The sequence below is a fragment of the Pseudopipra pipra genome, chromosome 29, assembly GCF_036250125.1.
Source record: "Pseudopipra pipra isolate bDixPip1 chromosome 29, bDixPip1.hap1, whole genome shotgun sequence".
Classification (NCBI taxonomy): domain Eukaryota; kingdom Metazoa; phylum Chordata; class Aves; order Passeriformes; family Pipridae; genus Pseudopipra; species Pseudopipra pipra.
This window is the reverse complement of record NC_087577.1, coordinates 1,582,969-1,607,317: the sequence shown is the minus strand read 5'-3', so window position 1 is coordinate 1,607,317 and position 24,349 is coordinate 1,582,969. Positions and strand designations below refer to the sequence as shown.

Genomic DNA, 24,349 nt, shown 5'->3' with positions numbered 1-24,349 from the left:
CGGCGGCGGCGGGCGCGCGCGGGGCGGAGCTGGGCGCCGGGGCCGCGGGGCGCGGGCGGCTCGGGCTCGGTTCTCCCTCCATTCCCCCGGATCGCGGCGGGCTCGGGCGGCGGCAGGATGGCGGCTGGGCTCCTGCCCCTGCTCCCGCTGCTGCTGCTGCTGCCGGGCCGGGGGCCGCCGGGGGCCCTGGGCAACCGGCACGCCGTGCACTGGAACAGCTCCAACCCGCAGTGAGTGCGGGCGGGGGCGCCGGGACCCGCACCGGGAGGCGAGGGGGGGGTCCCCGAGGCGGCGCGGGGCGGGGGGCGCCACCGGGAAGGACGCGGCGGGGACGCGGCGGGGATCGCGCTGAAGGATGCGCGGGGGGCGGCGGGCGACAGCGGGAATGAGGGACCCCCCCCCCGGTGCCGGTCTCCGCGCGGCGCCCTCGTGCGGGCGGGGCCGCCGGACCCCCGGTGCCGGTGCCCCCGGTGCCCCTCGTCCTGCCCGCGGGGGCGGGGGTCGCTCCGAGGGGAGGGCGGCAGCCGCCCGGCCGGTTCGTGTCCCCGTGGCCGCGCTGCCGGGCGGGGCTCGGCGGCTCCCGGTGCGGGCGCGGGTGGGTCCTGGGCACTGGGGGCAGAGCCCCCCGGCGCCCCCCGACAGCGCTGACCCACCGAGGGCATCGGGAAGCGTCCAGCCGCTCCCGTGTATCAATCTCTCGATGCGCCGGGGCGGGCGGGGGTCTCGCTCCCACCTCCAGACGCGCCCCCCGCCTGTCTGGGTGCGGGAGCGGCACCGGCGGCGCGGTGGAGGCGGGGGGGCCCGACAGGTGCCCGCCGACCCCCACCACCTCGGACCGGCAGCATTGGCATCCTCGGGCCAGCGGCGGTGGCTCCCGGGGCTGCGGGGGCGGTGGGGGTGCGAGCGGAGGGTGGGAACGGCTACCGGGAGGGGAGCGACCAGGGCTCGGTGGCCGTGGACACGCAGCCCCTCCCTCACACCCTGCGCCGGGGCTGCCCCTGCCCTCGCCCGCGCCGGGGGCTGCGTGGCACTCACACCTGAGAGCGGGTGTGCAACGGGGACGATCTGGGCTGGGCCCCCCCGAGGAGGGGGGGCTGCGTGCCCGTGGTGTGTCCGCAAACCCCTCCAGGGGGATCTGTGCCCGCTGCCATCACCCACCTCCCCATCCCTCACCAGTGCGAGCGCCCAGGGGTGTGGCAGGGACACGCGTCCAGCCAGAGCATCCCCTTGGTGCCCGCCGGTGCGGGGGCTCCCCAGGTCTCCCCCCGCCCTGCACCCCTTTGTGCGGGGCGGGAGCAGCCCCGACAGCCCCCTCCCCTGCCATTGAGATTGTGTCGCCAGGCGGAAGCTCGGGCCCCATAAATCGTGCGTGTGTGCGACGTGCCGAGGCGCAGCACAATGGCGAGGTGTCGGGCTCGCCCCGTTGCGCTCGGCATCCCCCCGGCCCCTCTGCTCTGGCCAGACCCCCGTCACCCCCAGCACTGTCCCCACACCGCGACACTGCCGCGACATCGTCGGGTGGGACCCACCCACGCCCCCACCCTTGTCCTGCCACAACCCAGCGTCCCCACCCCGGCACCGCCGTGACCCGCCGGTGCCCCGGCACCTCTCGAGGGACGGGATGGAGGGGGTGCCGTCGGTGCCCCTGCCATGCCATGCCGGGGGTGTTGCAGCCAGACACCCGCACCCATCGCGCACGCGTGTCTGGCGCGGCCGCGAGCGTCCAGCTCAGGGCACGGGCGGCGCGGTGGGGGCGGCTGCGGCAGAGCCGTGTCCCGGGGACTCCGGAGCTGATATTTATTGTTAGGCAGTGCGGCAGCTCGGACGCAATTACAGCCGCACGGCAAAGTGTCTGGATTAGATAAATTATGGGGGGAATTAGGCTCCCTGGGCCGCAGCCTGCAAATCCCAGCAAACCCGCTGCAAGCGGAGCCATAAACAAGCCCAGCACGGCCCTGTAGGGCTCTCCAGGGAGAAGGGGGGTGCCGGCTGCAGCCGCTCCTTGGGGGCTGTGCCAGGCACCCCACAAATCTATTGCATCTCCCACCATGCCCCCACAGGTGGCCCTGTGGCCGCCCTCGGCGGGAGGACAGGGTGAGGAGCAACCCATGGAGCCCATCATGGTCCCAACAGTGCCTCAGGTAGCAGGGAGCTGGTGGCAGCTCAGCCACGTGAGGGATGGCTGGGGGTGCCAGGGAGGGTCACCGAGCAGGCCAGGGCACCCCTCGTGCTGTGGGTTTGGGGTGTGTCTGCAAAGCCCTGGGGAGGTGTGAAGGTGGAACCAGTTGTTGGTCCAGCTGCACATTCCATCTGTCTGTCCCATCACCTCCTCTGGTGGCAGCCAGTGAGCCCCGGGGCTGTGGGATGACCCTTGGCTGTTCACTGCCCTCCAATCCCAAGTCCTGCCAGGAACAGGCCCGATGGCATGAGGCAAAGCTGCAGGGCAGTTGTATCCCACTCAGCACTGGCTTTTGGGGGGGCTGTGACCCTTAAGTGCCCCACAGAGCGGGGCCAGGGGCTCCTGGGGTATCCCCAGCCGAACTGGGCCCTGGCATGCTGGTGCTGGTGGATGCCACCTCTCTGCTGGGTGTCCCAGATGCTGAGATGGGGACAGTGATCTGTCCCTGTGCACAGGCACAGGCATGGCCAGCACCCCCTGCCACTGCTGCAGCCCCCAGGAGTCCCCCAGAGCAGGCTGGCGTGTGCCATGCTCTGCCACTGACTCCGCTGTGGGGACTGAGGGTGCTGGGACTGAGGGCACTGGGTGCTGTGGAGGGAACAGAGTGGGGGGATGCTGCGAGACAGGGAGCACACGGGGTGCTGATGCCTGGCTGAGGTGGGGGGGTCAGAGCCCACCTGTGTGCAGGGAGGGCCCAGCACTGTGTGCTACCCCCAGCTCATGCAGCCCCCCCAGCGCCGTCGCTGCCGCCACGCTCGCCTCTTCAAGGTGGCTTTTATCTGGCTGAGGTTGTGTCGCAGGCAGTGAGGGCTGGAGTGGGCTCTGGAGAGGGCTAGAGCGGCATCTGGAGAGGGCTGGAGTGGGTTCTGGAGAGCCCCAGCACAGAGCAGTCTCGCTGGGGAGCATCTCATGCAGGAGAGGAACCACATCCCTACAGAAGGGGTCTGGAGGGGGCCCAGGCTCCCCTGCAGCAGCCAGACCCCAACACCGGGGCTGTGCGTGGATGGATCCCCCCATCACATCCGCTGGCACCCACAGGGCTGGGGACGGGGTCACCTGCAGCAGGAGGGACCCCCCTCCCCAGTGGGTCTGGGGGCATCTAGCAGAAGGTGCTGTGGGGCGCGGGGCAGTTGTGCTCGAGCAGGGGCAGTTCCCTGCTTGGCTGCAGGGCCAGAGGAGGGGACTGTGGTGATGACACCGGCTGCGGTGTCCCCAGGTCAGCTGAGGGGTGCTCGGCCACCCCCCACCCCATGGCCGTGCCCTCCAGGCTGGTCCCCGATGCACCCAGAGCCCCCCACCACCCGCCCACGGGTGCCCGGCGTGGTGCTGGCAGGAGTGGGTGCCCGGGGGCAGAGGGTGCCGTGCCCCGTGAGTCACGGCGCTGGGCGGGCACCGAGCCCCGGCAGCACAGCCAGGGTTCCCATGGGAGAAGCGGCCGCGGTGTTGGGGTGCAACAGGGCCGGGGCCACCTGCTCCTGCCCAGGCCGGTAATTGAGTCACCGGTTGCAGATTGATGGTTTAATTAAAACCCAATTAGAAACCTCATTGATCTTGTTAGCAACATGGGAAGGTGCCGGCTTTAGCCGGGATTACAGGGATCGTGTGGCCGTCAATAGTGATGGGGGGGAGTGGGGGCACCTGTAGGGTGGTGCTGGAGTCCCGGGGTGCTTGTGGAGGGCTGTGCCCATCACCTCAGATGCCTGCTGGCACCCCAGCCCCCCTACCTGGGGAGCAGCCCCCTGTGCCCCCACCCCCCATAGCCCCAATTCCCCACGCGGGGAGGTGGCCCCGGGGACACCGTGTGCCGGCGGTGCCGGGAGCGCCCGCGCTTGCGGCTGCGCCAGGCGAGGCCGGGGGGGCTGTGCCGTGGCTCGGTGCCACCCGTGTGCGTGGGCTGCGTCGCAGGCGCTGTCTGCCGAGCCAGCGCGCGTGTGCGTGGCCGTCTGGGCGCCGTGACTGTGCAGCGCTGGCTGCGTGGGGAGGGCTGGCACGGGGTGGGGGCTGCGCTGAGCCCCCCCCGTCTCCCCGGGTGGCTGAGCGGTGGGTGCAGGCGGACGGTTGGTCTGTCTGTCTGTCCCCTCTGTCCATCGTGGTGGACCGGCCAGGGCGGTCGGTGCGCCTTTGCCTCTCGCTTTGGCGCGGGGTGACAGGAAGGGGACTCGTAAATCAATGGCACTTTTTTGTTCCCCTGGTGATCGATGGGCCCCGGATGCGCCAAAAGGACGAAGCTGCTGGAGCCGAACAAAGGGCCTGGCTGTGCTGGGGGGGTGTCCGGTGCCGGGGGGGCACCACGCAGTCCCCACATGGGGGATGCCCCGCGTCGCCCCCGCTCATCCCCACTGGCACCGCCAGCATGGGGTGCTGAGCCCCGCTCTGGCCCCACCGCCCTCCAGGCTTCTCCCACACCCATGGGGATGAGTCTGCAGTGTGGGGGTCCAGATGGGGGTCCAGCCCGCGCCGTGCCACCGCTGCCGGGGCGTGCTGCAGTGCACCAGGCGCTCCCCAGCAGTGCGGGAGCCAGCGCGGCACACAGCCCGGATTTATGGCAGCAGATGGGAGCGGAGCGGCCGCCCAGCTCACCGGTGGCTGCAGCGTGCCAGGTACCAGGGGCCCACCGGGGTCCCTCCGGTGCAGGGCCGATGGGCGCTGAGCCCAGGGCCGGTGATGCCAGGGGACATCCATCTGCCCAGCGTGACAGGCTGCTGGAAGGTACCACCGCCTCGAGGAGCCCTGCTCTACAAACGCAGTCGTGCAGAAGTGATGCTGCCCGGTTCTCCTCCTGCACTTAACCCTTCGGGCACTGCTGGAGCCCACCGTGCCCCGCTGGCCATGCCGTGGCTGCCGGAGCCTGGGAGATTGAGGCTCCATCCTGACCCTGGGACGGGGCAGCCTGTGCCTGCTCTGGGGTGGGTGCCGGTGAGGAAAGAGGCTGAGTCCCTCTCTCAGGGTGTCTATTCTTGCCCTTCTACCCCAAACCAGGGCCCACAGTGCTTCAAACAGGTCTCGGGGTGCTTTGGCCATGGCACTGGGAAGCTGCTGAGTTTAGGGGTATCCAGCTGCATGAGCTGCTGCTCTACAGTGACTGTGCAGGAGCCAAGCACGGCAGGGACACAGTGTTGTGACTGAAGCTGCTGACAGGGTCCCCTGGCTGTGCTTCAGGCTGTGGTGGCCCTGTGGCTGTCTCCTTGTGGGGCCGTTCCCCAGCCCTCCCAGCACTTGATGATGCTCTGATGCCCTGGAGCTCCCGGCATGCCATGGCAGCTGGCAATGACTACCACGGGGCCCTCACCACACCACTGGGGCCCACCATGGGTGCTGGTGTGTCCCAGCCCCAGGGGGAGACGTTGGTGCCTCGTTAGCGAAGCTGTTTATCAGGAGCCACTCTTCTTAATGAGCCGCTGCTTAATGAGCCCCGGCGTGGGGTCCCACGGGGGCTGTGCCTCAGCGCTGGGTGCCGCAGGGGAGTAGGGTGGGGGGTGTTACAGCTCCCCAGCACCGGCTTTCCCCTGGCACGGTGGGACATGGAGCCGTGTGTGACGCTTCCTCCGGTCCCTCGATCCCCTGGCACAGCCGCAGCCCGGCCGCGGTGAGCCCCGGCTGCCGGTGCCCGCCCCGGTGTGGGGAGCAGGTATTGGGGTACGCCGGCGTCCCAGCCCCGCGTCCCGCGCGGAGTTAATTGCGATTTTCTCCTTGGGGCCATTTCTTTAATAACAAGCCTTTTTCTCCCCCCCCGCCCCCCTTCCCACCACATCAAAGGGGGAAGATGAAAGGTCCCGGCGCCCGCTGAGCAAGGGTGGCTGCCTCAGCACCTTCCCGGCGGAGCAGTTGCCGGCGGGTGCCGGGCTGGGCTGCGGAGTAGCGGCTGCGCAGCGAGGGAGGGGCCGCGTGGAGCTGCGCTCCCTGTCCCACGGCCGGCGAGCTCCACCATCAGACCCCCACCGTTGCCCCCCGGTGCCGGAGGCGGCGCTTCTTGGCCCACCCACCCCCTCTTTTGCTGCCCGACACCAGGTCCCCCCTTTGGTTCTGTCTCCGGCGCTCGGCTCCCGGGGTGCCGCGGGCGCCGGCGGTGCCGGGGCTCCCCAAACAGCGCCGGGGGCGATGGTGCAGGGTGGGGCGTCTGCACGTGCAGCCCTGCCCGCTGTCTGCCCGGCCCTGCCGGGGAGACCCGGCGAACGCTCGGCTGCAGGGGAGGGGTGGCGGGACCTTCCTGGGCCAAGGGGAGCCCGAGCGGTGGGGGCTCGCAGCCGGGGGTTTGCCGTGAGAGGCGGGGAAAGGGCCGCGGTCCGGAGCGACGCGCCGCACGCCGGAGCTGCGCGGGGCAGCTCGGCCGCGTGTGCCGGGATGCTGCGGTCCATGTCCCGCGGGATCCGGGCTCGGGACCCCCCGAGGCAGCGCTGAGGCAGCGGCAAGCGCGTTCCGGTCAGGGTCGGGTGCTGTCGCGGCGGGCTCGGTGCCGAGCCAGCGCCGGGTGGTAATTAATTGGCAGGAGCAGCGGGTCAGCGCGGCGGCGAGGATTACCGAGGCCGGGATTTCCGTCGGGCGCGGATTAGGAGCCAGCGGAGCCTCTCCTGAGTGGATCTGAGGGGATTGCTGCTCCTAATCAATGTAAATGAGGCTCCCCCAGGGCCACCCTTTACGGCATTAACGAACTAACGGGATTAGCCAGAGCAGGGTGAGAAATCCTGGCTCCGAGCTGCCGCGCGTGCCAGGGCCGTGGTGGGCGGCTGCGGTGGGTCGGCTCCGGGCTGCTGGAGGCAGGGAATGCCAGGGAATGCCGAGGTTCCGTGCATACCCAGCGGCTGCATGCCGCGGGGACCGTGCTGCCTGCAGGACCCCGATGCCCCTCTGGGTCTGTCTGTCCATCGTGCTGTGTCTGTCTCCTCCTTGAGGCTGCTGGCGCATTCCCAGCAGAACCTGGCAGTGCCGTCACGTGTGTCTGTGCTCTTGCCCAGCCCACCCGTGCATGTGGCTTGACAACAGATCTTCTCCCACCCCAGTCCACTCGTGCCCACAGGTCCGTGAGGCTGCACAGCCCCGCTGCGTCGGGGGCTCCACACAGAGGCTGAGCAGGGGGTGCCGCTGCTCCTGGAATCCCCACTCTGCAACTCGCTCCTTGTCCAGCCTCCGGTCCCCGTGGAGGAGGGGGATGGTGTCTGGGGAGGTGCAGGGCGTGTCTCTGACCCCCCCATCCCCTCCTTCCCTTGCAGCCTGCGGCGGGAGGGCTACACAGTGCAGGTGAACGTCAACGACTACCTGGACATCTACTGCCCGCACTACAACGCCTCGGTGCCCGAGCACCGGCTGGAGCAGTACGTGCTGTACATGGTGAACGCGGAGGGGTATCGCACCTGCAACACCAGCCAGGGCTTCAAGCGCTGGGAGTGCAACCGGCCCCACGCGCCCCACAGCCCCATCAAGTTCTCGGAGAAGTTCCAGCGCTACAGCGCCTTCTCACTGGGCTACGAGTTCCGCGCGGGGCAGGAGTACTACTACATCTGTACGTGAGGGCGCCGGGGCGGGACCCCCACAGCCCCCCCAGCCCCGGCCGGGTCACCCCATGGCCCTCCCTGGGTTGTCCCCCCACCCTGTTGGGCCCCTCTGCACCCCCAGCAAAGACCACCCCCCACAGCTGGGGTCCCCCTGCACCTCCCACAGCTGGGCAGCTGTTCCCCCCTCCACAAGAGTGGGCACCCAGAGCTTTGGGATGGGGGTCTGGGAGGGGTTGATGGTGCGGGGGGGGGTGCATGATGTGTGGGAGAGATGGGAGCACGGGGAAAGATGGGGGGCAGCATGAGTGTGTGGGTGAAGGTGCTGGTGCAGGATGGGGGTGCTGGGGGGTGATGATGTAGGATGGAGGATGCAGGATTGGGGTACTAGTGCCAGATTGGGGTGCTGGTACGGGCTGTTGGTACAGGATTCGGGTGCTGGTGGAGGTGTGGGATTTGGGGTGCTGCTGCATTACCCCAGCCCAGAGCACACCCCTGGGCAGGACCAGACACCCCCATGCCCAGACCCACTGCACCTCAGGGTGCCTGGGGATGGGGTCACTGGCACGGAGCCGCCCCCAGCCCTGTCTTGCCTTGCAGCCACACCAACACACAACCACCGCCGGGCCTGCCTGAAGATGAAGGTGTTTGTCTGCTGCGCCTCCAGTAAGTACCTCTGTGCCCACCCTGGGGGCGGTGGGCGAGCGGGGGGCGGCGTGGCCGGCCGGCAGGTCCCCTCTCCCTCCCTGAGGGGGCTGCAGCACAGGGCGTCCAGGGAGCGTGTCCCCCATTCCCTCTCTCCCTCTACAGCGTCACACTCCAGGGAGAAGCTGGCGCCCACCCTGCCCCAGTTCACCCTGCGGCCCGAGGTGAAGATCGAGGACCTGGGTGAGTCAGGCAGAGCCCCCGGCCCCGCCACGTCCCCCCCGCCGCCGCCTTTGGGGCAGCCCCAGCCAACTGGGGGTGGGGTTTTGGGGCTGCCCCGCTGCCCCCCTCACCCTCTCGCTGTTCCCTGCAGAAAACTTCAACCCGGAGATGCCGAAGCTGGAGAAGAGCATCAGCGGCACCAGCCCCAAGCGGGAACACTTGCCCCTGGCCGTGGCCGCCGCGCTCTTCCTCATGACCCTGTTGGCCTCGTAGCTCCCGGCGCCCGTGGGGGCCCAGCCAGCGCCGCTCTGCCGAGTGCGGCCCCCCCGACCTGCCGCCCCTCCTGAGAGCCAGCGGGGGAACCACCGCGGGACCACCCCCTCCGCCCGGAGAGCCGCCCGCGGAGCTGCCCCGCGGGGCAGGGATCGTGGCACGTGCCGATCCCGGCTGGACTCACCTCCCACCCTGCCAACGGGCACGGCCACGGCCGCAGGGCCGCGGCTGAGTGCGCTGCACCTCCCGCCGACACCGTCCTGTGCCGCGGGGTCCTGCCCGCGGCCCACCCAGTGCCCCGGGGCTGGGGGGCAGCTCCAAGATGGGGAGCCTGGTGAGGGCAGGGACCCCCAGGGCCGGGCAGCCTGTACATACCCATATAGATCTATACATACTGTACAGAGAGCGACTACAGAGATATATCTATACTGTACCATAGGCAGCGGCGCCGGCCCCGGGCTGGCTTGTACATAGTCGAACGTGTTGGATTTTCCTCGTCTTCCGTGAAGACCCGACCTATGCAAACGCACAGACACTTTTTGGGGAAAAACAAAACAGATCAAAACAAAACGAAACAAACAAACAAAAAAAAAAAACAAAAAAGAAACATTCTCAACCTTTTTTTCAAGTGCTTTGGCTGGTGATTTTCATATTCTGCTCTTAGTCTATTAAAAAAAAAATAATAAAAGGATAAAAAAACGGACCCCTGTCACGGTGGTGTGCAGCGCTCCCGGCCCTTGGAGGGGCTTTGGCGCCTGGTGGGGCTCCGGCCAGGGCAGGGGGTCAGGTGAGGGCTGACCTCCACCTGTCTTACCAGGCACAACAGCTCCAGCCATGGCGGGGGGGATGCAGGGTGCACCCCTCCTCTGGCTCTGCTTCCCATCCACCCCCCAGCATGGAGCCATCCGTCAGGGATCCGGTGCTTCCCGTAGGAACACAGCACGGACAGCAGGAGAGCCCACAGGTAAGGGCAGCTCACGGGGGTCTGGGCACGCATCCCTGGGGGTGTTGGGGGCAGTGGGTGCGGGAGAACCTTCCTTGCCATCCTCACCAGCTGCACAGGGCGAGCAGCCATGGGGTGCCGGGAGCCCCATGGGAACCCCGGCATAACCCCCCCACTGTGCGTCTGGCTCTGCCAGGCATGCCGGCTCCTGCCGGCTCTGGGGGGATCTGGCACATGTTGGCGTCTCCTGCGGGAAGGGGGAATGCCCTCGGCTCTTCCTCGGTGCCTCCGGCCAGGCAAGGAGGTGTGGGGGGTTGGGGTTGTGCCTGGAGTCACTGCTAAGGGGGTTTCACCGGGGTCACGGAGGAGTGGGGCACAGCCAGCGCCCCACAGCCCCCATGGGCGCAGGGGAGCAGCTGTGGGGTCCTAACCCTGCACTCCCCAGGGCTGGGGGGGCTCAGTGCCCCCAGGGAGGGGGGCAGCCCCTCCCCACAGAGCAGTGTGGGATGCGGGGGCTGTGGCCCCTCTCCCGGGGTGTGTTGCTGTTCGGGGGGGTTCCTCACAGCTGTGGCGGGCAGGGCGGCTGCTCTCCCCCACCCAGCAGGCGCTGCTTGCTGGGCGGTGGCTGGGTGTCCCGCCGGCCCGGGCTTGTCCGGGTGCGGGAAGAGCCGACGAACCCGTCAGACGGGTCCTTGGTAGTGCTCCCGGCAGGCGCCGGGCTCCCCACATCCCCCCCGCGCTCCGGCAGGCCCGGCCTGGAACGGGGCTGAGGTCCCTGCCGTGGACCCCCACCCCGGGGTCTCGGCGTGCCACTGGTACCCCAGGCTGACCCAGGGCAGGGTGGGCATGGTGTGTCCACGGCAGCAGCAATGGCACTGCCAAGGGCCATATCCGGCAGGATTTGGTCTGCCAGGGGCCAGCCAAGGACCAGGCACAGCCCCTGTCCCGGTGTGGTGCCGTGACGGTGGCACACGTAGTGGTGGCACAGCCCAGCTGTCCGCTGCCCTGAGGGGGTGAAAGGGCTGGAGTTGCCACTCTGGCACAAAGAGCCCTGCCTGCAGGATCCCTCCTGCCATTTGCCTCGACCCTGGCACCGCTCCCGGTGCGTGCGTGGCACTGCCGACGGCTCCACAGGGCCCAGCCACCCCGTTCTGCTCCACTCCATGCCCTCGGGCTGGGCACAGCAGGGCAGCCTGGCCTCACCAGGAGTCCTCTGGGGTGTTGGTACAGGGTTGGGGTCGCCCTCACCCAAGCCCTGCTGCCCCAAGTCAAGAGAGGGCCCTTGCTGGGACCCCAGTGCCGAGGTTTGGGTGCCCCTCGAGTGCTGGGGGATTCCAGAGCCCTGGCAGTGTCTGTGGGAAGGGGATGTGTGCCGAGAGCGGCCGTGTGGCACAAGGCTCTGCCTTATCCTGGGATAGCTCTGGCCAGCCTGGTCAGTGCTGGGCGATTCCTGCTCTCCAGACAAAGGTGTGAGGTCCTGGCACGGCTGGACAGCCCCAGGGTCATGGCTCTGCCCCGCTGGGCACAGGCTGGCACCGGGCCGTGCCTACCTGCCGGGCTGCACGCACTCGGCACCGCGTGGCACCGCGGCCTTCGCTCCCAGCCAAGGACTGCACGGCTCCTCTTCCTCCCCCAGCCTCGCACGGTGACGTCAGCCCAGGCAGAGGCCGGGGCACTCCCGGGTGTCCCCAGCCGAGAAACCATAAACACACTGTCACGAGTTTGCCTCTGGCCAGCCCCACCTGCCCCATGCCACGCACCGCCGGTGTTTACAGCACGGAGTGGCTTCACCTTTGTCCTGCTGGCATGGGCACCAATCCCAGCCCACCATTACCTGCTCCTGGTGCCGTGGCCATGGCCGTGACCACGTGTGCCACGTACACAGCACCACTGGCACCCCCGGTGCTGCTGCAGGTGGGTGCCTACCCTGTGCCCCACTGTCCCAAGGGAAGTAAAGGGACGCTCTCCAGCTCTGGGTTGTCCATCAGGCCCAGCAGGGCACATGGGCTTGTCCTTCCTCTCCCAGTCCTTCCACTGCTGTTGTGGGCAAGGCATTGTGGTGACACTGGGTCCTGGTGTGAGCCCATGGCCTCGCTCCCAGCCCCCTTCCCTTTGTCCTGGGGATCCTGCTGCAGGGCTGGGGACCATGGCAGAGGGGGCAGGGGGGCCCCTTGGCCAAGAGGGTTGGGTACCACATCCCAGTGCCAGGAGGTGGATCCAGCGTGGTGCCCCAGGAGGATCATTATGCCCCCAGCAGGGCCAGCACAGGGTTCGGGCACCCAGGGCTGCCCAGCCCCTCGTCACTGCTCCCTGACTCAGTTTCCCCAGTCACTGGCACAGTGTGTCCCTGCCATGGTGGTGGCAGTACCAGGGCAATGCCAGGACCACGGGACCAGCTCCCACCACCGTGGCCTGCACGTGCCATGCTCCAGCTCTCAGATCCCAGGGGTGTTCCCGGGAGGTGCTCCCCTGTACAAGCCACGGCAGCGCCGGCGTCCGGGAGCAGAGGCCTCGCACCGTCATTATGGATGATGTCAGGCCTGGCTGCGGCCAGGGAGGAGGAGAGGGAAGAAGCCGGTCCCCCTTCCCCGGAGCGAGGGTGGGGAGAGAGGCCGGGATGCACGGGGTGCAGGTGGGATGTGGGGCACTCTGCCCCACAGCCCGGGCCCGCGGGAGCCCTCGGCCGCGGGAGCCGCAGCCGCTCTCCGGTCGCGGCGCCGGCGCCTGCCGGAGCCCCCGCCGCGTGCCAGGGGAGCTGCTCCGCGCCCGCTGCGGCACAGGGCATGCAACATTACCCACAATCAATGGATCATTATGGAATAAACAAGAGGAAAGTTGTTTTGCAAATGCGGCTGAGTTATCGCCTCACAACACGCGGCGAAGCGTCGCGCGCCGGCCGGGACACGGATGGATCCGTGTCGGAGCAAATGGGAGCCGACAGCGAGGCACCGCGGCTGCCGCCGGGCTGTGGCAGCCTGCCCACCGTGCCCACCCCCTGCTCTGCACCCGCAGACCCCCGCTCTGCACCTACAACCCCCCATCCTGCACCTACAGCCCCCCATCCTGCACCCACAGCCCTAATCCTGCACCTACAACCCCCCATCCTGCACCTACAACCCCCCATCCTGCACCTACAGCCCCCCATCCTGCACCCACAGCCCTAATCCTGCACCTACAACCCCCCATCCTGCACCTACAACCCCCCATCCTGCACCCACAGCCCTAATCCTGCACCTACAGCCCTAATCCTGCACCCACAGCCCTAATCCTGCACCTACAACCCCCAATCCTGCACCCACAGCCCTAATCCTGCACCCACAGCCCTAATCCCGCACCTACAGCCCCCCCTCCTGCAGCCACAGCCCCCCCATCCTGCACCCACAGCCCCTCACTCTGCACCTACAGCCCCTCACTCTGCACCTACAGCCCTGATCCTGCACCTAGAGCGCTAATCCTGCACCCACAGCCTCTCACTCTGCACCTACACCTCCCTACTCTGCACCCATAGCCCTAATCCTGCACCCAGAGCCTCCCATCCTGCACCCACACTTCCCCATCCTGCACCCACAGCCCTAATCCTGCACCTACAACCCCCGATCCTGCACCCACAGCCCTAATCCTGCACCTACAGCCCCCCATCCTGCACCCACAGCCCTAATCCTGCACCTACAACCCCCATCCTGCACCCACAGCACTAATCCTGCACCCACAGCCCTAATCCTGCACCTACAGCCCCCCATCCTGCACCAACAGCCCTAATCCTGCATCTACAACCCCCCATCCTGCACCCACAGCCCTAATCCTGCACCTACAGCCCTAATCCTGCACCCGCAGCCCCCCACTCTGCACCCACAGCCCCCCACTCTGCATCTACAACCCCCCATCCTGCACCTACAGCCCCCCACTCTGCACCTACAGCCCTGATCCTGCACCTACAGTGCTAATCCTGCACCCACAGCCCTAATCCTGCACTCACAGCCCTAATCCTGCACCTACAGCTCTAATCCTGCACCTACAGCCCCCCATCCTGCACCCACAGCCCCCTGCCCCACTCTGGGGGTCATAGGAAAGGTGTCCCCCTGCCTCAGCCAGACCCCCAGGTAAGGAGGGTCGGCTCTGCCCCGAGCCCCCGCGGTCACACCACGCACACCAGATGAGGGTGATCCCCCCACGCACCCCACCCAAGGGTGGTGGGTGCTACCAGGGCAGGACCGGCCCCCCGAGCCCCCTGAGCCCCCCGAGCCGCGATGATGTGTGTGGGGTCCCCCCCCGGTGAGGGTCACTTGTTGGTGTGGGGCCGTGTGTGCCCGCCCGGTGTCGTTCCCGGCACTGCTGTGTGTGTTCCCTTCCCGGTCCCGGTGCTGGTCCCGGTGTGGGGGGGTGTGTCCCCCTGCCTGGTCCCGGTGTGGGGGGGTGTGTCCCCCTGCCTGGTCCCGGTGTGGGGGGGTGTGTCCCCCTGCCTGGTCCCGGTGTGGGGGGTGTGTCCCCCTGCCTGGTCCCGGTGTGGGGGGTGTGTTCCCCTGCCCGGTCCCGGTGTGGGGGGGTGCGTTCCCTGCCCGGTCCCGGTGTGGGGGGTGCGTTCCCTGCCCGGTCCCGGTGTGCGGGGGTGCGTTCCCTGCCCGGTCCCGGTGTGCGGGGGTGCGTTCCCTGCCCGGTCCCGGTGTGGGGGGTGTGTTCCCTTCCCGGTCCCGGTGTGGGGGGTGCGTTCCCTGCCTGGTCCCGGTGTGTGGGGTGTGTTCCCCTGCCCGGTCCCGGTGCTGGTCCCGGTGTGGGGGGTGTGTTCCCCTGCCTGGTCCCGGTGTGGGGAGGATGTGTGACCCCTTGCCCGGTGCCGGGCCCGGGGGTGTGGGGGGTATGTCCCCCTGCCCGGTGTCGGCCCCGGTGAGGGGGTGTCTGTGTCCCCCTGCCCGGTCCCGGGGGGGTGTGTGTGGGGTGTGTGGGGTGTCCCTTTGCCCCGTACCAGTGGCAGTGGGGGTGTGTCGTGCGTTCCCCCCTCCCGTGTGTTGTTGTGCGGGCGCGGGGCGGGGGCGGGGGCGGGGCGGCGGCGGGGCCGTACTTAAGGCGGGGGGCGGGTGTGGGGCCGCCCGTGGATCGCAGCACCCGCGGAGCGATGGGGTGGCCGGGGGTGCCCCTGGCCCTGCTGGGGCTGTGCTGGGCGGCGATGGCCGAGCGGCACACGGTGTTCTGGAACAGCTCCAACCCCCGGTGAGTGACCCCCGCCCGGCACCGGGACCTCCCCCCCCCCACCGCCGAGCGCACGCACCGGGACCAGGACCTGCCGCCCCGAGGGCGCGGGCGGCGTCGCTGCGCTCCCCCGGCGGCCTTTGTGCGGGACGGGGCGGCGGGGCCGGTGCAGAGCCCGCGGCGGGGGCGGCGGGGCCGTGCGGGGGGCGGCGGGGCCGGTCCAGGTGCGCCCGGGGGGGCCCTTCCGTTCCCAGGGCCGTGCGAAGGGGCCGCTTCCTTCCCGCGGGGGGGGCACGGCGCCAGCCCCGGCGCCGGCCCCGGGGACCGTGTTGACAAACACGGGGCAGGATGTGCGGGGGGAGCAGACCTGGAGCGGGGGCCCCCCCGCTCACCGGCCCCCGGGGCAGGCGGGGGCTGCTTTGTGACCCCAGCACAAGCAACAGCCCCACAGATTCGGGAGGTGCCCTCCCCCCTCTCGGGGCCGTGACTCTCCCTCGTTGTAGGGTTGCCTCGCCGGGACCGTGACCCCCACAGGTTGTAGGGATGCCCCACCTCTTCCCCCCTAGGGTCGTGACCCCCCTCGGTTGTAGGGGAGCCCTCTCGGGCAGTGACTCCTCTGATTGAAGATGTGCCCTCCCCCCCCCCCGGTTGTAGGGGTGACCTCTCTCAGACTCTAGAAGTGTTCCCCTCGGCTTTAGTGGAGCCTCCCCTCGCACTCCAGACCCCCCGACTGTGGGGGTGCCCTCCCCGGGCCGTGACCCCCAGGCTGTGGGGGTCCCCCCCACTTAGGCACCAACGCTCCCCCCACACTGTGTGGGTTCCCCTCCTTCCCTGGGCTGGGTCCCAGTCGTGGGGATTCTCCCCCATCCCCAGGTCGTGCCCCCCAGGTTGTAGGGCTGCGTCCCCCCACAGGGTTTGGGGAGCAGGGGGTGCCCCCGTGAGTGCCTGTGCCCTCCCGGGGCTACTGCAGCCAGTGAGGTGGGGTCGCCGCAGAGGCCCCCAGCGTGTCCCCCCCTCCGGGCGGGGTGTGGGGCACAGCTGGAGCCGGGCTGGCTGCCCCACGGCGAGAGCCGCGACGCCTCCTGCTCCGGCAGTGCTGGGCCGGGCAGGGTGCGGGCAGGGAGCGCGTCCCAGCCGGTCCCCTCCCTGCTCCCCGGCTCCTGGGGAGCGCTGGGAAGTGGGGTGCGCTCACCACTCACTGCCGGGGGGGCCAAGCCAGGGCGGGGGGAAGGCCGAGGGGGGGGTGTCCCGTCAAAGCCATTCCAGGTGCCGTGTGACTCGGCACAGGGAAGGGTGGACTCAAAGGTGCTCTGCCTTGGAGCTGCTGTGGGCAGGGGGCTGCTCCCCCGTGGGTATGGGGGATTTGGGGGTGCAGGTTAGGCCCCCCCAGCACTGACCCCCTGAGCCTCCCTCCTGCCACAGGTTCCTGTGGAGTGACTACACGGTGGAGGTTCGGCTCAACGACTACCTGGACATCATCTGCCCCCACTACGAGGAGGGCAGCGTGGACCCCCGGGTCATGGAGCGCTACACCCTGTACCTGGTGGAGCTCGAGGAGTTCCAGGCCTGCAAACCCAGCTCCAAGGAGCAGATCCGCTGGGAATGCAACAAGCCCAGCGCCCTGCACGGCCCCGAGAAGTTCTCGGAGAAGTTCCAGCGCTTCACGCCCTTCACACTGGGCAAGGAGTTCAGGGAGGGGCACAGCTACTACTACATCTGTGAGTGCTGGGGGGAGCTCGGGGGGGCTGTGGGGGGGTCCCCATCGAGCTTTCCCACACCTCTAACCCAGCTCCCCCCTTGCAGCCAAGCCCATCCACCACCATGGGGAGGCCTGCCTGAAGCTGAAGGTGACGGTCACCGGCAAAGGCAGTGAGTATTGTCGCCCCCCCAGGGTCCCCCCCGTGCCCCCCCTTTCCCGCTCGAGGCGCCGGTGCCCAGCGTGGCCTTGGCTGAGCTGAGTCACGGCCCGGCCATGGCCCTTGGCCAGCCCGGGGTGTGGGCACACACAGCTCGGCCGGGAAGGTGTTGGTGGCTTGGGGAGGGAGGGGGAACAGCCCACGGTGAAACTGGGTTTTGGGGGGGTTGGGGCACTGCCCTTCACTGGTGTGACCCTCCCCCTGTTTGCTCCACAGCTCCGGCACCGCCTGTCCCAGCCTCGACACAGAAGGGGAGGATCCAGGCAGGTGGGTTGGGGGCTGTGGGCAGATGGGGGCTGAGCCCAACTGCCCTTCCCAGGGGGAACTGGGGGGTTGTGGGGGACACTGGTCTGAGCCCATCTGCCCTTCGGGGGAGACTGGGGGTAATGGGGGACACTGGGCTGAGCCCAACTCCCTTTCTTGGGGGGAACTGGGGGTTGTGGGGGACACTGGGCTGAGTCCAGCTGCCCTTCAGGGGAGACTGGGGGTAATGGGGGACACTGGGCTGAGTCCAGCTGCCCTTCCCAGGGGGTCTGGGGGTTGTGGGGGACACTGGTCTGAGTCCAGCTGCCCTTCCCAGGGGGTCTGGGGGATGTGGGGGACACTGGTCTGACCCCATCTGCCCTTCAGGGGAGACTGGGGGTAATGGGGGACACTGGGCTGAGCCCAACTCCCTTTCTTGGGGGGAACTGGGGGTTGTGGGGGACACTGGGCTGAGTCCAGCTGCCCTTCAGGGGAGACTGGGGGTAATGGGGGACACTGGGCTGAGTCCAGCTGCCCTTCCCAGGGGGTCTGGGGGTTGTGGGGGACACTGGTCTGAGTCCAGCTGCCCTTCCCAGGGGGTCTGGGGGATGTGGGGGACACTGGTCTGACCCCATCTGCCCTTCAGGGGAGACTGGGGGTAATGGGGGACACTGGGCTGAGCCCAGCTGCCCTTCTGGGGGGATCTGGGGGTTGTGGGAGACACTGGTCTGAGCCAAACTGTCCTTCAGGGGGGACTGGGGGTTTTGGGGGACACTGGTCTGAGCCCAGCTGCCCTCATGGGGGGCATTGGGGGTTGGGGGCACTGGGTTGAGCCCAACTGCCCCTCCTGGGGTCACCTGGGCTGGTGAGGGGGCCAGTCCTGGTGGCACCCCCTGTGCAGGGGGGATATGCTGATGGCTTGGGGCACAGCTCCTTCTGTTGGGGTGCTGACGGCTCCTCTGGTTCCCTCCTTCCCCTCCCCACAGACGACGCGGCCGCGCACGTGCTGAGGAGCGTGGGGCAGAACTCGGCCATGCGCAGCAGCAGCCGCCCCTTCACCTTCATCCTCCTCCTCCTGCCCCTCCTGCTGCCACGGGGGCTCTGAGCCGCCCCACGTGCCCGGAGTCGCCGAGGTTGGGGACCCCCATGTCCCCACACGCCTGCCCCGCGTGCAGGCGGGCCGGGAAAGGATTTGTCAGTATTATGGGACTGAAGGGCCCGAAGCCGTCGGAGCAGCCCCGCTGGCCCTTCCAGGATGGAAGGAGGAGGCCGAGAGGGAGCCTGGAGCTGGAGGGGCTTCTGTGCCTTGGACTGGAGAGGAGTGGGGGGCTGGCACCCCTGCCCCGCAGCTGAGTTTGCCCACCACCCTCAGGGCTCTCCGGCGGTGGGCTCGGACTGGGACGTGTCCTGCAGGCGGGGACGTGGGGCAGCACCGGTGCAGGGGGCTCTGCTGACCCCCGGGGTCACCGGCACGGGGAGCCTGGACAGGCTGGAGACGCCCTGGCAGCCAGAGGAGCGGGGCTGTAGGAAACATCCCCCTCCCCACCGTGCTGTGCCCCTTCCCTACCCTTCATCCCCTGGCCCTTCCCCATCCCCCCCTCCGCTGGGTGCCGGAGGGGCCCCCCCAGCCAACCCCCCCTTTGTACAGCTTTTTAACAGGGAACTTTTTATACAATTGTCAGGAATAAATAACCAAAACCGTACTGATCTCCTGGGGCTGGGGGGGCAAAGGGTCATCCACCCCCTCCCCGGGGGCCAGGCTCTCCTGGTCCCCATGGGGGGCTGGGCTGGTTAATTAATTAATTGGCTGGTGTTTGCACGGGGCTGTGAAGTGGCAAAGTGCCACAGCGGCTGGCACTGGCCCCGGCTTTATCTGGTGACACAAAGGCCTCCCGGGCAGGGGGAGGAGGAGGGGCCCTTCCCCCTGCTCTGCACTGAACTTCCAGGTGTGGGGCAGCAAGTCCTGGAACAGATCGGGAGGGGGGGGGGGGGGGGGGGGGAGTGGGGACAGACCCCCCTGGGATGGGACAGACCCCACCGGAGGTGAGGAGGGGGTTGAGGTGCAGCCCCCAGGGCTGGGCAGGGGACACGGCCTGGCTGCACCCCAGGGGGGAGCAGTGTGTCCCTGGGGATGTGTGGCTCTGGGAATGGGGTGGTGGCCTCAGGGATAGGGGGATGGGAGATCACAAAGGCATGTGGGGCCTTTGAGGTGTAAAATGCTGGGGGTGCAGGGAGATGGGGTCGCTGGGACTTGAGGCCCTTGGAATTGGGGATGCTGGAATGGAGGGTTGTGGAGAGGTGGGGAGTTGGGGTCACAGGGATGTGTGACCCCCTGGATGTGAGGGGACCCCAGGGGTGCAGAACCCTGGGGAGCTGAGCCCACAGGAATGTGTGACACCCTGGGATGTAGGGAGGATCCCAGGGATGGGGGATCCTGGAGAGGTGGGATCTCAGGGAGTTGGGGTCACAGGGATGACTGACCCCCAGGATGGGGGGAGACCCTGGGGAGATGGGTCACAGGACAGGAGACCCCTGGAATTGGGGATCCAGGGATGTGGGATCTCAGGTAATCGGGGTCACAGGGGGGATGAGTGACCCCCAGGATATGGGGGAGGGCACCCTGGGGAGATGGGGTCACAGGGACTTGAGGCCCCTGGAACTGGGGATTCCAGGGATTCAGGATCCTGGGGATTTGAGGTCACAGGACTGTGTGATCCCCCAGGATGTGGGGGGGGGGGCAATCCTGGGGAGGTTGTGGTCATAAGAACATGAGACCCCTGGAATTGGGGACCCCAGGAATGGAGGGTCCTGGAGAGATGTGATCTCAGAGAATTGGGGTCACAGAGCTGTGTGACACCCCCCCCCCCCAGGATATCGTGGGGGACCCCAGGGACGGAGGGTCCTGGAGAGGTGGCATCTTGGGAAATTGGGCTTATGGGGATGAATGACCACCAGGATGGGGGGGAGGGGAAGGTGGGATGGGATCACAGGTACTTGAGGCCCGAGGCACTGGGGATCCAGGGACACAGGATCCTGAAGAATTGGGGTCACAGGAACACGAAGCACTGGGGGGATTCTCCAGAACTCGAGGGAGGGAGGGAGGGGGGCACTGAGGACACGCGACACCGGCGGTGCCTCCCATTGTCCCCGGTGTTTCCCGGTGCCCTCCCCGCTGCTGTCCCGGTGCCCGGGGGGCGGGCGCTCGGAGCCGGATCCCCCCCCCGCCCCTCCCGGATCGTGGCCGGTCCCTCCCCGGTCCCTCCCTCCCCGGTCCCTCCCCGGTCTCTCCCTCCCCGGTCCCTCCCCGGTAGTGCGTCCCGCCCCCCCCGCCCCCCCCGCCGGGGCAGCCCCGCCCCCGCCGCCGCCGGGGCCCCGTGGCCGGTTCCCGGTGCCCCGGGATGGCCACGTCGGTGCTGGCCGGGCTCTGCCTCGCCGCCACCCTCGCCATGTTCGCCACCGGCCTGTGAGCGAGCGGGGACGGCACCGGGAGCGGTCTGGGGAGGCGGGGGCGGCCGGGGGCGTGCAGGGAGGACAGCAGGGCCAGTTTTGGGGTGTAATGGGGTCCCTGGGGGGGGTGGGGGTGCAATGGGGTACATGCGGAGGTTGAGGGTGTAATGGGGTCCATGGGGGGGTTGGGGGTGCAGTGGGGACTGGGGGTGCAGTTGGGGTTGCAATGAGGACACCAGGGCCAATTTTGGGGTGCAATGGGGTCCATGGGGGAGGTTGGGGGTGCAGTGGGGGCCCATGGGGGGGTTGGGGGTGGAGTGGGGACCATGCAGGTGTTGGGGTTGCAATGAGGACACCAGGGTGAGTTTTAGGGTGTAATGGGGTCCATGGGGGGGGTTGGGGGTGCAGTGGGGTACATGCGGAGGTTGAGGGTGCAGTGGGGGCCATGGGGGGGTTGGGGTTGCAATGAGGACACCAGGGCCAGTTTTGGGGTGTAATGGGGGACCATGGGGAGTTTGGGGGTTGCAGTGAGGACACCAGGGTTAATTTGGGGTGCAGTGGGGACTATGGGGGGGGGTGAGGGTTCCATGGAGGGATTGGGGGTGCAATGAGGACACCAGGGCCAGTTTTGGGGTGCAGTGGAAGCCATGGGGGGATTTGAGGGTCCAGTGGGGCCTGGGGGGGTGGGAGTACAATGAGGACACCAGGACTAGTTTTGGAGTGTAATGGGGGTCCCGGGGGAGGGTTTGGGATGCAACAGGGAGGGCACCAGCATTTTGGGGTCTGCAGTGGAGGCCATGGGGGAGCATTTGGGGGTGCAATGGAAAGGGCACCAGGGCACATTTGAGGGGCATGCAATGAGGGCCGGGGGAGGGTTGGGGGTGCAATAGGGAAGGCTCCAGGGCCATTTGGGAGTGCAATGGGGGCAGCACCACGGTCAGTTTGTGGGGTGCAGTGGAGGCTGTGAGGGGGTCCAATGGGGAGGGCACCAGGGCCAGTTTGTGGGGTGCAGTGGAGGCTGTGAGGGGGTCCAATGGGGAGGGCACCAGGGCCAGTTTGTGGGGTGCAGTGAGGGACATGGAGGAGTGCAATGGGGAGGGCACCAAGGCTGGTTTGGGGGTGCAGTGGGGGCACCACCAGAGTCAGTTTGTGGGTGCAGGGAGGGTTGTGGGTGGCTGGTGCAGAGGGATTTGGGGTGCAGTGGAGGGGGGCTGAGGGATGCAGTGCCTGCTGGCTGCAGAGACTGTAGCCCCCCCCCCACCAGCCTCTGCCCCCTGCTCTCCCCAGGTCTGACCTGCGCCAGATGTTGGCGACCAAGAGTGTGGAGAACATCCAGTTCCTGCCCTTCCTCACCACCGACGCCAAGTACAGTGGGGTCAGGCCCTGGGAAAGGGGGGGTCACAGAGATTTGGGGGGGGTCACAGAGATTTGGGGGGTCCCCTGGGCTGCAGCCCAGTGCCTGTGCTGTGTCTCTCTGCAGCAACGTGGGCTGGCTGGGCTATGGCTGCCTGAAGGGGGACGGGACGCTCATCACCGTCAACGCCATCGGGGCGGCCCTGCAGACCCTCTACATCCTGGTGTATCTCTACTACAGCCCTGCCAAGGTGAGGCAGCAGCCTGGGGGACGTGGGGACAGGGGGGACCCTCGCCCTGACATCCCCCTGTCCCCCCTCCAGCGCCCCGTGCTGCTGCAGATCCTGCTGCTCCTGGCCGTGGTGGTCACCGGCTGCGGCTACTTCGCCCTCCTGGTGGACACGGGGACGCGCCTGGGGCGCCTGGGGCTCTTCTGCAGCGTCTTCACCATCACCATGTACCTCTCACCGCTGGCTGACCTGGTGTGTGGGGCTGGGAGGAGCTGGGGGGCCCAGCCCGGGCCCAGCCTGACGTTTGCTCCTGCAGGCCAAGGTTGTCCGGAGCAAGTCGACGCGGTGCTTGTCCTTCCCCTTGACCGTGACCACCTTCGTGGCCTCCAGCAGCTGGACACTCTATGGCCTGCAGATGCATGACCCCTACATCACGGTGGGTTGGGGTGGTGGACAGCCAGGGGATGCTGTCCTGTCCTGTCCTATCCTCACGCCACCCTATCCCATCCCAACGCCATCCCATCCCACTCTATCCCATCCCATCCCACCACATCCCCATTCTGACCCATCCCACTCCATTCCATCCCACCTCGTCCCCACCTCACTCTATTCCATCCCACCACATCCCCATCGTGACCCATCCCACTCTTCCATCCCACCCCAATCCCACCCCACTCCATCCCACTCTTCCATCCCACCCCAATCCCACCCCACTCCATCCCATCCCATCCCCATCCCATCCCATCCCCATTCTGACCCATTCCACTCCACACCATCCCATCTCACTCCATCCCATCCTACCTCATCCCCATCCCACCCCCTCCATTCCATCCCTATCCCACCACATCCCAATCGTGACCCATCCTATCCCACCTCATCCCCACCCCGTGACCCATCCCACCTCATCCCCATCCCACCCCACTCCATCCCATCCCACTCTATCCTTATCCCATCCCACCCCATCCCACTCTATTCCATTCCCATCCCATCACATTCCCATCATGACCCATCCCATCTTATCCCACTATATCCCACCACATCTCCATCATGACCCATCCCACTCTATTCCATCCCACACCATCCCAACCCCATCCCCACCCCATCCCATCCCAGTCCACCCCATCCCATCCCACTCCACCCCACCCCAGTCCATCCCATCCCACCCCACCCCATCCCAGTCCATCCTATCCCATCCCACTCCACCCCACCCCTTCCCAGTCCATCCCATCCCACCCCACCCCACCCCACCCCATCCCAGTCCATCCTATCCCATCTCATCCCACCCCACCCCATCCCAGTCCATCCCATCCCACCCCACCCCATCCCAGTCCATCCCATCCCATCCCACCCCACCCCACCCCATCCCAGTCCATCCCAGTCCATCCCAGTCCATCCCACCCCACCCCACCCCACCCCACCCCATCCCAGTCCATCCCATCCCATCCCATCCCATCCCATCCCATCCCATCCCATCCCATCCCATCCCATCCCACCGCCTCCTGGCCCAGCTGAGCCGTTGGCTCGGGGCCGGCCCCATCCGGCGCCGCGTGTGTCACCCGGCTGAGCCCGTGACAAGGCTCGGCACGATGACGATTGATTTTAATTAATTAGCTGGGACGAGGCCAACAAACCTCCCCCAGCCCGGCGGGGGAGGGGTAGATCCGCTCTCCCCCCGTGTCCTCCCGCAGGTCCCCAACGTGCCGGGAGTCGTCACCAGCCTCGTGCGGTTCTGGCTGTTCCGGTGGTACCGGACGGGGCAGGACAAGCCTTACAGCCCCCTGCCCGCCTGAGGGGCCCCCCGAGGAGCCCCCAACTCCAGCCTGGGCTGGCCCTGCCACCACAGCTCTGGGTGCCACCACTGTCCCCTCCCAAAGGGACACCAGAAGGCACCTCCTGCCTCAGTGCCACCCAGCCCCGCATCCTTCAGCGATGCCTTCGGGGTGCCAGGAGCACCCCCAGATCCCAGGGTGGGAAGATGGTCTTCCATGCCCACGGCTCTGCCTGGTGCCGGGCTGGGGCTGCCAGGGGCCTGGGCATCTTTTTTTTTTGTACAGATTCAAGTGCCTTTTAATAAATCAGAGACTTCCCAGCGCCTGGTCTTTGTCCCTCCCTCTCCTGGTGTCCTGCTGCATGGGCTGAGATGGCTCGTGTCCCCACAGCCACTTTGGGGGCTACTCAGGAGCATCCAGGGGCTCCTCGTGGCCATCCAGGGGATCCTTGTGACTATC

At 67.9% G+C, this 24,349-nt stretch overlaps 3 protein-coding genes across 5 annotated transcripts; all 3 read left to right on the top strand.

Annotated features, from left to right (window-relative positions):
• The first annotated feature begins 32 nt into the window (after positions 1-32).
• Positions 33-9,508, top strand: EFNA3 (ephrin A3). 2 transcript variants are annotated; one of them, XM_064638677.1, is made up of 5 exons: positions 36-230; positions 7,387-7,676; positions 8,266-8,331; positions 8,476-8,553; positions 8,684-9,508. In XM_064638677.1, the coding sequence occupies exons 1-5, from the start codon at positions 118-120 to the stop codon at positions 8,803-8,805; spliced, it is 669 nt and encodes a 222-aa protein (XP_064494747.1). In that variant the 5' UTR covers positions 36-117; the 3' UTR covers positions 8,806-9,508. The 2 variants fall into 2 exon arrangements, with proteins under 2 accessions (XP_064494748.1, XP_064494747.1); XM_064638678.1 differs by lacking the exon at positions 8,476-8,553 and having other exon boundaries at positions 33-230; positions 8,684-8,956.
• A 5,313-nt stretch (positions 9,509-14,821) lies between these two features.
• EFNA1 (ephrin A1) lies at positions 14,822-18,332 on the top strand. Its single transcript, XM_064638645.1, has 5 exons — positions 14,822-14,953; positions 16,355-16,650; positions 16,736-16,801; positions 17,065-17,115; positions 18,078-18,332. Exons 1-5 carry the CDS (start codon positions 14,859-14,861, stop codon positions 18,194-18,196), a joined length of 627 nt encoding a protein of 208 aa, XP_064494715.1. The 5' UTR covers positions 14,822-14,858; the 3' UTR covers positions 18,197-18,332.
• A 2,000-nt stretch (positions 18,333-20,332) lies between these two features.
• Positions 20,333-24,210, top strand: SLC50A1 (solute carrier family 50 member 1). 2 transcript variants are annotated; one of them, XM_064638643.1, is made up of 6 exons: positions 20,335-20,554; positions 21,826-21,903; positions 22,019-22,142; positions 22,215-22,373; positions 22,438-22,557; positions 23,810-24,210. In XM_064638643.1, exons 1-6 carry the CDS (start codon positions 20,490-20,492, stop codon positions 23,909-23,911), a joined length of 648 nt encoding a protein of 215 aa, XP_064494713.1. In that variant the 5' UTR covers positions 20,335-20,489; the 3' UTR covers positions 23,912-24,210. The 2 variants fall into 2 exon arrangements, with proteins under 2 accessions (XP_064494714.1, XP_064494713.1); XM_064638644.1 differs by lacking the exon at positions 21,826-21,903 and having other exon boundaries at positions 20,333-20,554.
• Positions 24,211-24,349: the final 139 nt, after the last annotated feature.

Excerpts from the sequence above, each read along its gene's own strand:
- EFNA3 (XM_064638677.1), top strand. The coding sequence starts at position 118 with ATGGCGGCTGGGCTCCTGCCCCTGCTCCCGCTGCTGCTGCTGCTGCCG. Across the intron at positions 8,332-8,475 it reads GTTTGTCTGCTGCGCCTCCA|CGTCACACTCCAGGGAGAAG; the intron begins GTAAGTACCTCT and ends CTCCCTCTACAG. Across the intron at positions 8,554-8,683 it reads GGTGAAGATCGAGGACCTGG|AAAACTTCAACCCGGAGATG; the intron begins GTGAGTCAGGCA and ends TGTTCCCTGCAG.
- EFNA1 (XM_064638645.1), top strand. The coding sequence starts at position 14,859 with ATGGGGTGGCCGGGGGTGCCCCTGGCCCTGCTGGGGCTGTGCTGGGCG. Across the intron at positions 16,651-16,735 it reads GCACAGCTACTACTACATCT|CCAAGCCCATCCACCACCAT; the intron begins GTGAGTGCTGGG and ends CCCCCCTTGCAG. Across the intron at positions 17,116-18,077 it reads GAAGGGGAGGATCCAGGCAG|ACGACGCGGCCGCGCACGTG; the intron begins GTGGGTTGGGGG and ends CCCTCCCCACAG.
- SLC50A1 (XM_064638643.1), top strand. The coding sequence starts at position 20,490 with ATGGCCACGTCGGTGCTGGCCGGGCTCTGCCTCGCCGCCACCCTCGCC. Across the intron at positions 21,904-22,018 it reads TTCCTCACCACCGACGCCAA|CAACGTGGGCTGGCTGGGCT; the intron begins GTACAGTGGGGT and ends GTCTCTCTGCAG. Across the intron at positions 22,558-23,809 it reads TGCATGACCCCTACATCACG|GTCCCCAACGTGCCGGGAGT; the intron begins GTGGGTTGGGGT and ends GTCCTCCCGCAG.